Source organism: Mastigoproctus giganteus, chromosome 1, assembly GCF_048544385.1.
Source record: "Mastigoproctus giganteus isolate SK-2022 chromosome 1, ASM4854438v1, whole genome shotgun sequence".
Taxonomy (NCBI): domain Eukaryota; kingdom Metazoa; phylum Arthropoda; class Arachnida; order Uropygi; family Thelyphonidae; genus Mastigoproctus; species Mastigoproctus giganteus.
The window spans coordinates 137030244-137048674 of NC_143575.1; the positions used below are offsets into that span (position 1 = coordinate 137030244).

General features: G+C 36.3%; 1 protein-coding gene across 1 annotated transcript in view; it reads left to right on the forward strand.

Moving 5' to 3' along the window:
* Positions 1–18431, forward strand: part of LOC150091155 (uncharacterized) — a 1391089-nt gene that overhangs the window by 624452 nt on the left and 748206 nt on the right. Inside the window, exon 16 of the mRNA XM_090374518.1 lies at positions 3210–3332. Coding sequence (XP_090230644.1) covers positions 3210–3332 — 123 coding nt within the window. The remainder of the gene's footprint in view (positions 1–3209; positions 3333–18431) is intronic.

Here is an 18431-nt window from a genome sequence, read left to right on the forward strand (position 1 = left end):
GTTAAGGGGAAGTCTTGCCTGACCAATTTGATTGGATACTATGATGCAGTCACAAAGGAACTCCATGCAGGGAATAACTTTGATATTATATACTTGGATCTTAGAAAGGCTTTTATAACTGTTGCACATGGAAGATTGCTGCACAAATTGGAGCAGTGTGACATTGGAGGCAAATTGTTGCTGTGGATAAAGGGATGGTTGAGTGGCAGAAGACAGAATGGTAATTAATGAACACTGCTCGTCGTGGACTAATGTTATTAGTGGAGTCCCTCAGGGTTCAGTGTTGGGTCCTTATTGTTTTCTGTATTTATAAATGATATTGATGATGGTATATCAAGCTTAATGTCGAAGTTTGCAGACGATACAAAGGTAGGCAGGGTTGTCAAGGACACTACTGACACTATGCTGCTGCAACAGGATCTGGAAAGGTTGAGCAGATGGGCTGAGAGGTGGCAAATGAAGTTTAACATTGACAAATGTAAAGTACTACTCATAGGAAACAGCAACCCCATAGCAATGTATCAACTCTGTGGTACTACACTGACAGTGGTAGAGAATGAAAGGGACCTGGCGGTAATTGTGCAGGTAGATATGAAGTTTTCTGAGCAGTGCAGATGGGCTGCAAGAGTAGCTCATGGTGTATTGTCAATGATATATAGGAATATATAAGAATTTTTCTAGCAGGGATAAGGAGGTGATTATTCCATTGTATAAGGCAATGGTCAGGCCACACCTAGAGTACTGTATACAGGTCTGGAGACCTCATTTCAAGAAGGATGTAGAGCTGCTTGAACGAGTACAGAGAAGGGCAACAAGATTAGTGAATGGAACAAAGGGTTGCTCTTACAAAGAAAGGCTTAAGTTTTGCAAATTACAGTGTCTGGAGACTAGGCACTGGCGAGATGATCTTATAGAGGTGTATAAAGCTTTGAATGGTTTGAGCATGCTCAATGCTGATGGGATTCTTCCTCTCGCTCAGAATAATCACCTGAGAAGGCATAAATTCAAATTGAGGAAAGACAGATGTAGGATAGACGTGCGGAAATTTGCCTTTCGCCAGCGAGTGGTTGGTTGGTGGAACAGACTTCCAACCCTTGTCGTGGAAGTTGATAGCCTAAATAAGTTTAAGGCTCGGCTGGACAGGTATTTTGAACAAATGGAGGGGTGAAGTGGAAGTGTTTTTTTTTTTTTTTTTGGCTGATGCTGCATAAGCTTGCTTTCTTGCTTCATATGCCTCTATTGATGCTAATGCTAATGTACCTAAAATGAATAAATATTTGAATAGGGGTGTGTGCATCCTTCTTCTGCGGTGATTTTTTTTTTAACTATCCAAAACTCCATAGCCATTCTTTAAAATTAAAATAGTAATGACCCTGATGCCCTTTTTTGTAAATAATATAATCTTTCAGAATTGAACAAATTATATGAACTTTTTTTATTTGTTTTGGTATGTAGAACTATCCATATAATTTGTTAGTGTAATTTAGAATTATTCCATATATTTTCAAAAGTGAAACTCATTTCGGTTTCAGTCTTAACTACTGTCAGTCTTGGAGTTAGTCAATAGAAAGCAAATTTCTGTTAGTTCTTCTCATCTGAGTTTTATGGGTTTGGTTAAATGATGATTTTGTGCCATTCAAAATAACATTGATCGATTGAGCTGATCCTCTGATCTATTCCCCTGACAGGCTATTTGTTGCCTGAAAGTACAGTTTTCAGAAACTGAATGCATCTGAAAACAGAACAGTAATGATAGTCTCATCCAATTGATTTCAAGAGATAACAGGCAGATGGAATTTTTTTGGAATTTGTAGCTTGAGGTCTAAAAGTATTAAAATGACAAAATTGGAAAAATGAAGAATTATTAACTCGCACCTGTTTTCCACTGTGCTCCAGTTCCAAATGAAAGAATGGGCATTTGTTAAACATCAATTACTGCATCATGTGAAGCTCTTCGGTGCTATTTGGGATGGCTCTAGCAAGACAGATTCAGAGTTAAAGTTTGAGGCTGAGGTGTATATCTTGTGTAGAGGCAATTTAATGAAACACATATTGCTTCTGAAGTTTCTTTAGATATTTTAGTCTCTGTTTCCTAAAATTCTTAAATATTCTAATTAATTTTTCTGCAAGTTTCAGGTTTGGTAGACATTTCAATCTTCTGTTTTTAGCCATTATTACTGCAAAGATTTTTCTTGTTAAGTTTTCCTCCTCCTCCATCAAAACAGGCTTTCTTCAGTGATATTTTGACTATTAACTTGATGTTCACCTATTGGATTTGCTGCATTTTTTTCTTGTGAATGCCTTTTGTTCCTTTTCCTCAATTTCTTAATTTTTCTTTGAACTTCGATTCATTTATTTTTCTTTGAACTTCAATTCATTTATTTTTCTTTGTTCCTGTTCAGTGTGTAAAGTTGTTTCATGTGGTAAACATTCACTTTTGATGCCCACACACAAGTCAATGCTGACAGTAGCATAGCTACTATCAGCATTGACTTTTGCCTAACAGGGGAAACCAGTCCACATTACCATGTAAAGGTATTGTCCACACTAGAGATTTTTATTATTATTAATATGTAACAAACATTTTGAAATTCCAATTCCTTCTACTTGAGAGAGACAGAATCCTAAGACGTAAAAACTTTTTGCATTTCATCTCCTGAAATTAGTAGGTTTGTTTATGAACCACTTTTTGCTTATCTGCAGTTTTGAGTTGGCTTTTTTGTTGAATCTTGGGTTACAGAAGTCCCTAGTAGCACAGAAATGTGGATATGGACTCACCCAAAGTTATTGCATATCCTTGAATTTTTCCTACAGCAATTAGTTTTTTAGGGGAGGTGGGTCTATCATTTGTGAAAATTTATAATGGTATGTTGCAGTAGTTTGTAATCCTCTCCATTTCATTTTAGGGAAATTTATATAGAAGATTGAATTCAAATAGGTATTGACAGTATCATGCCAGAAATACTAGGTGGAATGTGGAAATGTCTGATTTACTACATGAATGTTTGTTCTGTGTGGTACATGCATTGCAGAAACCTGATAAATCCTTCTTTAGAAAAGATGATATGGATAATGCTATCTCTTTATCTATATCTTTACCTTTCATTTATATTTTTATTTTTAATTAAATTTTATGCACATATTAGTTGTTAAATGTGATATTATCAGTTTAATTATGTCTGCTTAATTTTATTCAACTGTGTATATAGGTAAACCTGGTAGCAGAGGTCCGGTAGGTTACAGAGGACTTCCTGGAGAATCTGGACATCCTGGTATACCAGGACTACCTGGGCCTATAGGACTTCGTTTCAAGGGAGAACCTGGTCAAGATGGTATGTAGAGAATTTTTAGTTTTCATGAAGCAAAATTGTCCTGGGGGATGGGGGGGAGAGAGAGAGAGAGAGATCAAGAGAGAGATTGATTTAATAAATATTTTCAGATTTTTGCGAATAATGATATATCTTTCAAGTCCCTTCTTATTAACAACAGAAAACCTGAAGTACATAAATAAAAACCACTTAAATTGAGTGAATGATAAATAAAGAATATAAATTGTGTGAACAAACTTATGAAACCACAAAATTAGATTCAGATAAGCACACTGAAATAATTAGATTAATAAAGTCTGCCCTCCAGTACACTGAAGGATTTGGGAAATTACATTATTTTCCATAAGCCATCCCAAAATTACTGATACCATTTTTAATTGAATAACATGAAAGGAGGCGAAGTCTGTTATTTATTAAATGATCAAATTTTGTTACTGATTTTAGAGCATACTGGCTCTTTATTGGAGGGCAGATGGCCTTAATTTGCAACTGTGAGTCTAAATGAACACCAAACATTAGTTGTATGTGCAGCAAAAATCTGTTTCTGATGCCTGGTGGGCAATTTGCCTGTTATAGCAAATAGTAGAGAGGGTTTTTTTTTTTTTTTTTTTTTAATCTCTTACATTTGATTTGGAATTGCAGACACTTTCAAATTTAATCCTAACTCTTTGACTTTTTGCTAAAATTGCTCTATACTTGTTAAGTACCTCTTACTCTAATATTATTAGTACCAACAACACTATCACCTTTTTTGCCCTTAAAAGATAATATCTTAGGAGGAAGAGACATGACACAGAAACTGGCAAGACCATTCTGCAATGTCACCCTACTTTTTCCCCTGGCAGACATATCCTGGTCCTATTCCTTGTACAACATAAGATCATCTTCAGCAAATTGAATTGTCTATATGTACTCCTACACCATTTCCAAGCATTGAGTGGGTGGTCAGTATTAAACAGCCTGCTTAATATGGGCCAATTCCCAATATTCTGTAAATTGCCAACTGAAACATGGGGGGGGGGGAAGGAGATTTTCCAAGGAAAACTTGGAAAAGGCTAGAATATTCATTGTGCATTATCCCTCAGTGAAAGGTTGCCCAAACAATCAAGCTACCCAACATTAATCAGTTGATAATATCACCATGTACATTATAGAGGAGATGCTGGCAGCTGTAACTGCTACCATACCTCAGTCTAATCTGGGAATCACAGGTTTTCCAATTGCTGTTGGAAAGATTCTTGTAATGATAAAAAAGAAAATTATCGCATGGGATTTATTCTGGAAGTATCCAACTATTCTTAACCTCTTTAATTACAATTAACTTAAAACAAAAGTGTGATGAATAAGAAGGGAAGCTAAAAAAGAATCCTAAATTTGCTTCTCTTATCACCAAAGGTACAAATTCAATACTCATCTCGAGAAAAATAAGTTAGTGCCAGATCATCAAGCAGCACCTGCATAGATGCTATGGGGGTGCTGCTTGTGTGCCTGAAATAACACTATAAAAAAAGGAACTTAAAACCTAGAAGCGAAACCACCTTATCTTACCACATCAGATCATTAAACCCATTTTGTTGGAAGTCCACTATTGAACAATGGCTATAGAATCACTGCACATTAGATATTAAACCAATAAACCAGTCAACCTTGATATAATAGATTTTTGTATTTGTGGCTCATTAGCATTAAATGATTAAACTATAGCAGATAAGAGCACTTACAATGCAAAGCCAAACTACTAACATAGAAAAGTTGAATTCACTTATCTACACCGAGATAAATTTGCATCATGTACCACCAGATGAGGTTTTATGCCTATTATCTGTTGTTAATGTAATTGGCATGGCTTAGTATACTACTACAATATAATACAATTCCTGGCACTACTACATTGACAGAATATATCTAATGATTGTGTTCTCCTCCTGTTTCCATACAGCTTAGCCTTGTGCATCAAGATTGAACCAACCAAGGGAGAACTGCCAGCTAGAGGTCCAGTGCAGGACAACCACACATTATCGACTAAAGGATGAGAGGAGCATCTGATTAACCAGTGCAACGTGGAAACAGAATGGCCCCTTTTCAACTTGAATCATGTGTCAGATGCTTAGTTGTGCTGGTGCAGTTGACAGCCCATAAATAAACCTGATTGCCCATCACAAGCTGTTTAAGTGGCCATTTTAGATGAGCATTGAACGTGGAATGACTAGACATGTGTTGCCTGGTCTCATAAATTGTATTTCGGACTGCACCATGAGAATTGATAGGTGTGGGTGTGACATAACCAACATGAAGTTTTCTGAGTAGGTCATGGTGTCTTGTCAATGATATACAGAAATTTTTCTAGCAGGGATAAGGAGGTGATTATCCTCTTGTATAAGTCAATGGTCAGGCCACACCTTGAGTACTGTATACAGGTCTGGAGGCCTGTATACAGTACTTAGGTCTCATTTTAAGAAGGATGTAGAGCCGTTGGAACGAGTACAGAGAAGGGCAACAAGATTAGTGAGTGCAACAACGGGTTGCTCTTATGAAGAAAGGCTTAAGTTTTGTAGATTACAGTGTCTGGAGATTAGGCACTTGCGAGGTGATCTGATTGAGGTGTATAAAGCCTTGAATGGTTTGAGCATGTTCAGTGCTGATGGGATTCTTCCTCTTGCTCAGAATAATCACCTGAGAGGGTATAAATTCAAATCGAGGAAAGACAGTTGTAGGATAGATGTGTGGAAGTTTGCCTTTAACCAGTGGGTAGTTGATTGGTGGAACAGACTTCCATCTTTTGTTGTGGAAGTTGATAGCCTAAATAAATTTAAGGCTGAGCTTGAGCTGGTCAGGTATTTGGAACGAATGGAGGGGTGAAATGTGAGCGTTTTTTTTTTTTTTGGCTTATGCCGCATAAGCTTGCTTTCTTGCATCATATGCCTCTACTAATGTAAGCTCTTGAATTCTACTTAATGAAGGGGTTTATATGGACTCATGGATGGAGCATAACAGATTGGGACAAGTTTGGATGAAAGATTCTGGGTCTTTTCTAAGCTGCTCTCTTTTGAATAGAGTTTGGAAGCAGGAGAGAGATTATAGGGACACTACCCCAGATGTGGGAACAGTATTCCATAGCAGGGTGGATTTGAGATTTGTATAGTGTGTGCAACTGCTAAGAAGATTAGTAATGTTGAGAGCAAAAGAGAAAACCGTTTTTTAGATGCACAAGCAGCAATATTTGTTTTGCCAAGAGAGGTTTGAAGTCAGGGTAATCCCTATTAGAGATGTGATCTTTTGAAGAAATCTGAGTGTCGTCAAAGATAGGCATATAGTAGTAGAAGAATCGTTATTGCAAGATGTAAGACATAACTGAGTTTTAGATGGATTAAAATTGACTAAGTTCTCTTTGCCCCATTGGAGAATTATCTGGAGATCAGTATTTACAGAACTGGTAGTAAATATTCGAGAAGTTGAAACTGTTTGTTGTTGTAGGACAAGGTATTTCAAACTGGAAGGTGGACTGCAGTGTGGTATGACTGGCAAACCTATAGTCAGTGGTGGATTAAGACAGTTTGAGACCACAGGTGCAAAGTATTTTTGAGGCCCCAAACTATTTTAGCTTATATTATATAGGGGTATGTTTTATTATTTTAATTTCAAATTTTATTTTTTTAGGTATTATATTAAAAAATTGCATTTTGTAAATTATAGATTTAACCTCTTTTTAATATAATATTTAATAGCATAAATTCAATTATAATAAGTGATTGGTGGTAACATCCACTAAAGTAAATGAGTAAATAAATAAATAAATTTTCTGTTTATACTCTGGGACGACCAAACGGTCAGAGGAGTTCACAAGATAGACAGAATACAAGATACAGTACCGTATTCAGTAGTCACGGGCTTGAACCCTGGTCACTCGAGGCACGTGTACTTATAGTAAATTATAACAATAATTGAATAAAATTATTAATTATCTAATATTTTGCTTAGTAATTGTTTATCTTGGTTTTATTTATCAATCATTTTTATTTATTTATCAATAACTTTTCCATATCCAAGTTCTGTACAAACTTATTTTCAATAAATAGGTAAACTGCTCAGATGGTCTTGAGTAAAGTTATTGCATAAATAATTTTTAACTCAATAAAGAACTGAAAATGATCATTCTCTGCTTGAATTTCGAGGGAATGTTAATATTTTTAATGATGTTTAAACATTAGGAAATGTTGATCGAAGCTCAACTATTGCAGTCTTGTTCATTTTAATTGGATCAACAGTATTCTCTTCTTTAATGAATTTTAGGAGAATTACCCCATTTTTAAAGTTGTTTTTTTTTTTTTTTTGCTTGTGTCAATGGGACTCTTATACTTGCTTTTTAATCTATCATTGCACATATTAAGTTCATCCTCTGTCATGCATGATTTTAAAAATTTGAAAATCATTAATAACATTACTGTAAACTTCATCTTTTATCTGACTCGCAAATAAAGTTGTGTATGTTAGTTATGAAAGCTTTCTTTTGTAGTTTCCTTTATTTTTCCCCATTTTGTAAATCATCCTATTGTAGTTTCCTTTATTTTGCCCTGGTTTGTAAATCTTTAAACTTCAGATAATTTTATCAGTTATTAAATTGGCTGTTTCTCACTCAACACTTTGAAAATCATTTTGAAGCTGTACACTGGTGTGCATAACTTAAGGATCAGTCAGGTTTTCATCTGTAGCTTCTCATAGGAGTGCTCTGGATATGGAAAAGCATACCAAAGGAACCTAGTGCGTAAAGAAATGATGAAGGAAACAACACCAACACAATGGAAACAAAACGGTACAGAGGGACTTGATTCAAAAATGGCAGCATGTCACTGGCTGCCATGATACAGATTCATCACTGCCAAAGATTGAACAAAGGGAAGAGGTAGTCCTCAGTAGGAGATATGGCCACCCCTAATGTCGATGCAAGCTTTGCACCACCTGTCCATACTTAGAACAACGTTGTTGATAAGCTCTTGTGGTAACATCGTCCATTCATCTGTCAGCGCCATTTTCAACTGGTAAACATTTTCTGGTGGGTGTCGACGTGCCACTAGGCGTCTCCCCAGAGCATCCCCTATGTGTTCGATGGGATTTAGATCGGGGGAAATGGGCAGACCAATCCATACGAACAATGTCCTCACTTTCCCAAAGCATATCAACAGCTGCAGTGCGATGGTGTGTGGCGTTATGATCCATAAACACGAACTCGGGGCCAATGTCACCTCGGAACAGAGGTACACAGAGAAGGATTACCTCAGTATAGTAGTGTGCACCGGTTATAGTACCGGCTTCCAATATCTTGAGTTGTGTATGTCCATCCAAGATAACGCCTCCCCAAATGAGAAAACACCTCGACCGGCATATCGATCCCTTTCAGTGATGTTTGCGGGGTGATACCATGTGCCAACCTCTCGCCAGATTAGCTGACTTCCAGAATCACTGCTGAGACTGAATCTACTCTCATCCATAAAGAGTACCTTACCCCATTGCGCTGCTGTGCAGTCCTTGTGTTCGATGCACCACTGTAAACGGTGTCTCCAATGGCCTGGTGTTAAAGGGACACAGCATACTGGCCTTCAGGCAAACAGTCCACCTTGTGGAGTCACCTGGCCACAGTAAATTGCGATATCCTGCATCCTGCGCTTGCAATGGATCCCACTGCCAAGAGGATTTGGTCCCTCTTGGCTCGTAGGAGTATATAGCAGTCATCAGTGGGCATTGTTTTTCATGGATGACCACCACTGGTCCTTTGAACAGCTGTGCCTGTCGTTCTGAAGGCCGACCACACACGTGAGACGATGCTATGGGTGATACCGAACTCTGCAGCCATGCTCCTCGCACTTTGACCTTCCTCGACCTTCCCAATTATTTGACCCCGGGTAAAGTCATCCAGATGTTGTCTACTGGCCATTTTTGCGCATAATTGCTAAACTGCTGCTTTAATCTGTTTATGTGAGCCCTCTCATCACAATTCAAATTTTTGCATGTGCACCAGGTTTATACTGAATGGCCACAGTTATTTAAATTGCCACAGGCTGTGTCATTTGATTTTGTGGTTGTAACCTTTAGAAATAGTGGTCCTTAAGTTTTTGCAAACCAGTGTAAAATAAATTCTAATAAAGATTTTAGCAGTTCTATTGCTTTCATAAATTGTTTTCTAGATCTTTAAGAGATTTATTGGTACTATTAATTCGTTACAAGAGTTTATTCTAAAGATCTTCTTCCTGATGAGGTAGAACATGCATTGAAGAAAATGAAGAATCGGAAAGCCCTGGGGGAAGATGAAGTTACTGTAGAGTTGTTAAAATTGGGAGGAAGAGACATAACACAAAAACTGGCAAGGCTCTTCACAAAGTGGATTAGAAAAGGTGTGACGCCTAAGCAGTGGAATAATGCAATTATAGTTTTGCTGCATAAGAAAGGAGATAAATCAGAAATTGGAAATTATAGACCAATTAGCTTGTTATCCCATATCTACAAGTTGTTCACAAGGGTCATTACTATCAGATTAGAAAGAATACTTGATGAGAATCAACCAAAAGAGCAAGCTGGCTTTAGGACAGGATTCTCAACTATGGATCACCTTCACGTAATATCACAGCTAATGGAGAAAGCAAATGAATATAAAACACCATTATGCCTGGCATTTGTGGATTACGAAAAGGCATTTGATTCCATACAGGCAATGTTTCGGGCACTGGAAAGACAAGGCATAGATACACCATATATTATGATTTTGAAGAAAATATATGAGAGTGCTACCTCCTTTATTAGACTAGACAAAGACAGTAGCACATTTAAAATTGAGAAAGGAGTTCGACAAGGAGACACAATATCTCCGAAGCTGTTTACTGCTGCCCTTGAGGAAGCTTTCAGAAGATTTTAGACTGGTCGCAGAAAGGAGTCAATGTGAACGGAGAGTACCTAAACCATTTACGATTTGCAGATGACATTGTGGTTATAAGCCAAGATCCCAAAGAATTAGAGGAAAATCTTAATCAGTTATGCACAGTTAGTAAGGATTTTGCACTAAAGATGAATATGGCTAAAACAAAAGTAATGATCAACAAGTATGCCACAGAAAGGGAAATAATGATTGAAGGAGCAGTAATTGAAAAGGTGGAGTCATATACTTATCTGGGACAAGTTATTAGCTGTAATAATGATAAATGGCTGGAAGTCAAGAGAAGAATAAATTTTGGATGGATAGCATTCAGGAAATATAGTCACATACTGAAGAGCAATATCCCAGTTTGTCTGAAACGTAAAATAATGAACCAATGTATACTCCCCACCATGACTTATGGAAGTGAAACTTGGGCACTCACCAAAAGAATGGAAGAGAAGCTGAGAACTACACAGCGAAGAATGGAACGAATTATATTGGGAATCAGACTGTTAAATAAGAAGAGAAACACATGGATGAGGCAGCAAACTCAAGTAAAGGACATTCTTATCAAAACTAAAGAACTAAAATGATCTTGGGCAGGACACATAGCTCGAAGACATGATGACAGATGGACTAAGAAAATAACAGAATGGTACTCAAGAGGAGCTAGAAGAAAACCTGGAAGACAAAGGCGGAGATGGATAGATGAAATTCATGAGTTTTTGAGTAGTAAATGGATGGCCAGTGCTCAAAACAGAAGGAACTGGAAAGTTGCTGGAGAGGCCTTGTGAGAAAAACAATCTCATAATTTTTAAAATTATTTTAATAATTTTTGTGCTTCTATTTTGCCTATAGGTTTCTCATCTCATGGTTTTTAGTTATTTCTTTCAAAGCTTCTTTAATACATCCATAGTTTTCTCTTAAAGCTAAAACTGCATCAGATCAGGCCATTCACCTAGTATCACTTTTTGTATAATGAGAAGATTTGCTTTTTAAAACAGTTGATGAAAACTTCCTTTTGGAATTTGAAAAAAAAAAAAAAAATCCATATAAGTTTTGCACAAAATCAAAATAATGTAAAGCACCAGTGCAAGATTCAACAGCAGAATTTTCCCACTAAATTTATCAAGTGGCTTGCACATGGTGCATAAATTGCAGTTGTGTCCAACTGCAATTTATGCATTTATTTTAGTGCACTTATTTTAGTCTGTAACCTAGAATATTTGCCAGCCATGGTAGCAGCATTATCATATGGCGCAGCATTATCATATGGCTGGCCCCTACAATATTTAATATCAATGGAAAACTTGTGCATGGTATTCAAAACGATATCTTTAAATGTTCAGAATTATGTTTGTTCATTGGAAGAAAATCCATAAATCTTTCACAACCATTACCTTCTTGATTTATGTTTGTTCGTTGGAAGAAAATCCATAAATATTTCACAACCATTACCTTCTTCATTTATGTATTTCAAAACAAATGTTAGTTGATCAACATGAGTAATGTCAGGAGTTGAATCCACAATTATAGAAAAGTATATGGCTTCTTTGATCACACAAATGATTTTATCTTTAATTTCATTTGCCATTCTATCAATTCATCACAAATTGTATGTTAAGTAGCAAATTTTCCTTGACACTGGGATTAGCAGATCTTTTTAAATGTGTTTTTAGGAAAGTAATGAATTCTGTCTGATATGCTATTTAATTCAAAAATTTCTCTCTTTATTAGAAATAGTGTTCTCTCTGGCCTCTAAAAGAATATTAATGATGATAATAGCTTAAGAGTTGCAGCAATTCTCTTCAAAACTTGGTTGCCAATAAACAGTTTCTGTTTGCTTGGCTAGCCCTGTGTCAATGGAACCAGCTATTGAATTTTTCTTTTGGAAAACTATTATTTATTTTTCAAATAATTACACCCAGCAGAAAGTTTTGTTGGCAATGTAGAATAAATAATTTGCAAATGTAACAGTAGACACACTTACCCCTTTCAGAAAATATGAATCGTTTCCTTTTTTCTTTCTTGCCATTTGTTTTCTGGCAGTAAAAATTCGAATCTTGTAATTTACTTTCTGTCTATTCAATTTTCAATTTAGTAATGTCTCCTACATTTTTAGGAGATTTGGTGGATTTATTAAACAATACTTACTGGCATTATTACTTAAAGGTTTTGTCCATAATGCATGATCATTTGGATAATTTATTAAACTTTTATTTGCTTCATTCTCATTGTTATGTCTTCTGAAATGAAATCTTTAATTCCAGTTCTTTCTATACTTTCTTCCTGTTCTTTGGTTTTTCTTAGTAATCAGATACCTATATTTGTTACACAGTTTGAAAGGTTTTAAAAATGCAGTTATTGAATTTTTTTGCTCCTCTGCAAATTTTTCCTTTTCCTCTGACGTTTTTGTTTCTGTGCACCTGAATTCAGTGATTGCTTCATTTTCTATGGAGATAAAAATAATATAAATTAATGTAATGAAAATTTTAAAAAATAAATCAAAGCATTTGAAATATTCAAATAAATAATACAGGGGTGGCGAACCTATGGCACATGTGCCCGGAGGGATACACATAAAAATGTTTTGGCCACAGAGAATTCAACGCGTCCCAAAAAAATTTGAAACCTTGAACAACATCATTCCAGGAATCCATCTTGAGTTGTGACCTGTGCACATGCCCGTTCTCTCTGCCAGGCTTGTAGTGACGTTACACCATTCAGTAAATAGCTGTATTCATGCAGTGATTTGTTTCTGAACTAGCCTGCACTCCAACCCTGATGTGTAGAGTATGGGTGCAAAGATTATCCCAGGCTTCCACTACACAAAAATCCTGGATCCAGAATAAAACTTAGTACCATAAGCATGATCTGATGATAGGTATCGATAAGAACCTGAACCAGCCTGCATACCAACACTGTGATCCAGAGTATGGATCAAAGGATTGGAGATTATTCTTCATTAATTCCCATAAATTTTCATAAATATTTTAATTGCTATTTGCCTTTTACACTTTGTTCAGAATGTCAGCGCAACCAGCAAAGAAACAAAAACATTAAATTGAAGAAAGGAATAGCAGAGAATTTCAAGAATCTCGAAGTGATAGATTGGTATGATTAAGACGGATTATAAAATATTATGTTGTTGTTATTTGGTTTTTTTAGGAGCATTATCAACTAAGGCCATATTGCTCCGGGGATATGCGGTGGTCATTCCCTGACCTTTCCGCATCCTCCGTATTTGGTGGTCACAGGCTCGAACCCCAGTCTAATCAAGAAGCGTGTGCTACGCACTGCTCCTCCTGCCCACCTGGCTACACAGGCGCCTGAATATTATGCATTTTGTGTTCTGAAACAGTTGTGTGTAGGACTTCCTCTGTAAAGCGACATTATGAAACTGTTCACAAACAGCCTAGAAATAAAAATGAGCAAGAACAAAAACAATACATTTCTCGAGAAATGAAAAAGAGAAAAATCCAGTCAGATATTTGATGAAATTTGTTTCAGGTAGTTCCAACTTAGTTGCTGCTAGTTTTGAGATTTAAAAGGTTATTGTCAACACGGAAAACCACTCAGTGATGGGGAGTATGAGTATACTAAAGAAGAATGGTTAGAATCTGCTCCTTTCCTTTCCTTTTTTCAGAAAAGAAAAAAGTATTCAATGCATTGAAGATTCGCCTGTGAGTAGAAACACAGTTAAAAATAGAATAATTAAGTTGGAAAAGAATACAGCAGAATAGTCAATAAAAGATTTGGCTTCATGCAAATTCTTTTCTATTTGTCTTGATCAGAGCACTGATGTTGCAGCATAAGCCAGTCTAGCCATTATTCTTCAATTTTGTAGGGGTGACGAAGTATGCGAAGAATTGATTAATATAGTAACATTACCTGTACATAGCACAGGGCTGAACTATATATGGAGTTATAAATGAACAGTCCAATTGACATGTTGAGGTTTCAAAAGTAGTTTCCATCACAAACGATGGTGCACCCAGTATGATTGGTACAAAAGCAGGTTTTGTAAATCTTTTTTTGCAAAACATGTTGGTCCCACTGCTAGGCTTTCATTGCATCTTACACAAGGAGGCTTTGTGCACAAAAGCTGGTCTAAAGGAACTTGAAGGTGTGATGCAAACTGTAACCAAGATTGTTAATTTAATTTATTCGCATACTTTGAAAAAAGACAATTTCAGAATTTATTTAATAAGGTGCATTCGTTATACAAAGGACTACTTATGTACAACAATGTTCGTTATGAGTCGAGGGTCTGTTCTTAACCGATTTGTTGTATGTGTGGACAAAATCAATATGTTTTTGGCAGATCAAAATTTATTTTGTAAAGATATGTTTGACATTGTGTGGATTTGTAAACTGATGGCCCTCACAGATTTTGGCTCACATTTAAATGACTTGAACATCAAATTACAGGGCTCTGGTATGACCCTTGATGTTATGTTCAATAACGTAAAGGCATTTGAAATTAAGCTGGAGTTTTTAAATGCGATGTCAACAGCGGCAATTTTAAATATTTCCCAAACCTAAAAAGGTACATCATTGATCTTGAAGCTGATGAGAAAACAGACTGTCAGCGCCTTCAACTTATGTCTGAACAACATTGAGTAAACTATTGAACAGTTTTCTTCAAGATTTGTCAAGTTCAGAGAATTGGAATAAACTGCAAAATTCATTAAGTTTGCAGACAGTGTAAAACTAGCCAAACTGAAATTGAAAGTGTTTCATTGGATTAACCTGGTTAATTTTGAGATGCAATTGACCGATTTTCAGAGCAGCTCAATTTGGAGGCAAAAATTTATCTGCTTGAGAGCTGGTTTAGAAAATATTGAAAGGGAACAATTAGTGACAGGATTAGCAAAGAAAACTGCAGAAAATGAGGTATTAAAAGTTTGGAATTAATTCCTGAAACTTTTGTCTGTTTAAAAAATCTGTCGACAGCATTACTAACAATTTTGTCGTCAAAATATTCTTGTGAGTCATTGTTCTCAGTAATGAACTTTATTAAGTCTAGTCATAGGATTAGTCTTACGGATGAAACTAGTGCTGCATGAAATATTCTAAAAGTTACAAAGAATAAGCCTGATGTAAAGTATCTGTCATCAATGGTGCAACAACAGAAAAGTTTCAGTGATTTTTTTTTATTTAGAATAAAAGAGAGGTTTATCATTTTATATTAAATTTGTTCTGTATGCTAAAAGTTACATTTTTTGTTACGAAGGATTTTATTTTTATTACCTTTATTAAAGCATATTTGAAATAATGTATTTAATTTCATTTTTTTTTGGTTACGATTTTGTCAAATTATCGAAATTATTATATTGGGGTCACCTGATAATTTCTTACATATACCCATATTTGTGTCTGTAAATTTTGTGTGTTCTCTGGTTAATTTGCCTGTTTTTTTCTGGATGAGAAAACCACAGTTTCTGTGGGGAAAACCTTGTTATCTACACCTGAGACTGACTAACTAGGCCACAGAGTGAAAAAGCCCATTAAAGTTCCTCGTATCATCGACGAGATTCGAACCCGGGCCTTTTCCACCCAGTGGGGGGGGGAATAGTGAGAATAGTGACGATACCACTGTGCTATCTGCACAGACCATGCTTTTGTCAAGCAAAATGTGTACGAGAAAAATAACGATAAGGTGCTTTGCAAAATTCCGAGTGGCACGCGAGGATGGTTTTTGTAAAAGACTTAGCCAATTTTGGCACACACCTTTAAAAAGGTTCACCACCCCTGACATAATATATGCAGGTACTTACATTCTTTATAATATATTTTAAGAGTTTAATAAATAGAGTATTGGTTTTATTTTATACAATGCAAATTATGTATTGTGTAACACAATATTGTAAATAGTGCTAGTTGCAGTAATTGTTGATCATGACTTGTCTACTACCTATATAAACATTGAAACAATACGGCTGTTTTTAGTAGTGCTAGTGGCTGATGTGGAAACTAAAATTCAAAAGGCTGCCGAATGTGATAAATTATCACATGATGATTTAGAAATATGTTCACAGCTTATACACTACTCATATCTGTTTGATTATTATTATTACTTTTTTATATCATGTTCATTTTGAAGCTGCTATTATGCCAATTCCCCCCCCCCCCCGCGGTTTCCGTTGAGTGGAGTGCATTGGGAATGGTAGGAAGTGGTTCCCCAAGATTGCATACAAGAATTAGAAGAAAAGTAGGATGCTGGCATGTTGGCTTTATCTTTAGCTGAGGTGGCAATGGAACTCAGATTTTAACAGTGGTGGGAGTATATTGAGCAAATAGAAGAAACAATGACCGAAATATGGATGAACGAGGCACCTCATGCCAAACACTATAGTAACCTCCATCAAGATCTCCACCCCATGCCAAACACTATAGTAACCTCCATCAAGACAGCTTCATAGATAAGATGGCTTCCAACATATAATATTTCTTCTATTGAGACTGAAGGATTCATGCTTACCATAAAGCAAAACCAGGAACTACAGGAATACATTACCAAGGATTCTGAAATGACAGATGACACATGTCAGTGATACCACTTTGCCCCAGAAACAAATGATCACATCATTGCTGGATGTATGGTGGTCACGCAGATGCAGTACATTCATAGACATGACCAGTTTGACATGAAAATACATCTAAAGCAAGTGGAAAAATACCACTTTATCAAGAACAGTGTGCTGTATTACAAGTACAAATCCCAGACTGTACTAGTGATTCCTAATCACAAAGTATACTTGGACCATGCGACAAAAATAGACAGGACGGTACCACATTTGTGTATTCAGAATTTGCAGATAAAGGAACCACTAGGTGGTAGTGATCACAGTGTACTGATGTGGGATTTACTTATAGATATAATTACCATCATGGGAAAAGGAAAGGGTTTTTGCTTCCATAAAGGTGAGTACAGTGGTCTCAGAGAGTTTTTAAATTCTCTACAGTGGGATCAACTGATGATGTTACCAACAGCAAATTCTAAGTGGGAAGCCTTCAAAGAATTAATCGTGGGAGCTACTAAAAGTTTCATACCTATTAAGAAATATTGTTCAAGGTTTAGGACTACATGGTTTTCGAATGAACTAATGAGATTCGTGGCAGAGAAGAAAAATGCATGAGATGCATATAAATTATCAGGCGACAATAAAGCCTATGGCAGATAAAAGCTAGTCTCTAATCAAGTCACAAAGGAGGTTAGGCAGGTGAAGGCAGATTACGAGAAATCTTTGGCAAAGGATGCTAAGAAAAACAGCAAGGATTTCTTTACTTATATAAACTCTAAAAGGAAGGGGATGAATCTGATTGGTCCAATTGATATCAGTGGTTCGACTGTTGATGATCCTGCTCAGATAGCAAACAAACAGAATGAGTATTTTGCATCGACATTCACACGTGAGGAATCATTACAGTTTGAAAATGGAAGAAGGTTATCAAATTGTAGCAGTGTGCTTAATGATTTTGTAATACTGAGAGCAAAGTGGAGGAGAAATTGTTGAAGTTAAACATAAGAAAGGCACCTGGGGTGGGTGGGATCTATCCAGTTATATTAAAGGAGGCGGCAAAGGAAGTAAACAAACCCTTAGTCATAATTATGAGAGCATCTTTGGACTCAGAGGAGGTCCCCACAGACTGGAGATGTGCAAATGTATCCATTTCACAAAGGGGGATCGAAGGGTAACACGAGTAATTACAGACCAGTTAGTTTAACTTCTGTTCTGGGTAAAATAATGGAGTCACTGGTTAAAGATGCATTGCAGGATCATCTAGAGTGTCTGATCATCTAGAGTGTCATCATTGTGTGTCTGAATTATTGCTGCAGATCATCATCTGCAGCAATAATTCAGACACACAATGGGTTTGTTAAGGGAAAGTCTTGTCTGAAAAATTTGATAGGGTATTATGATGTGATTACAAAGGAACTGAATACAAAAAATAATTTTGATATCATATACTTGGATTTCGGGAAAGCTGTTGACACTGTCGCACATGTTAATCACAAATTGGAACAGAATGGTATTAAGGGTAAGTTGCTACAATGGATAAGAGGGTGGTTGAGTGGGAGAAGACAGAGGGTGGTAATCGATGGGTGCTGCTCTTCGTGGACTAATGTTATTAGTGGAGTCCTACAGGGTTCGATGTTGGGTCCACTTTTGTTTTGTATATTTATCAATGAT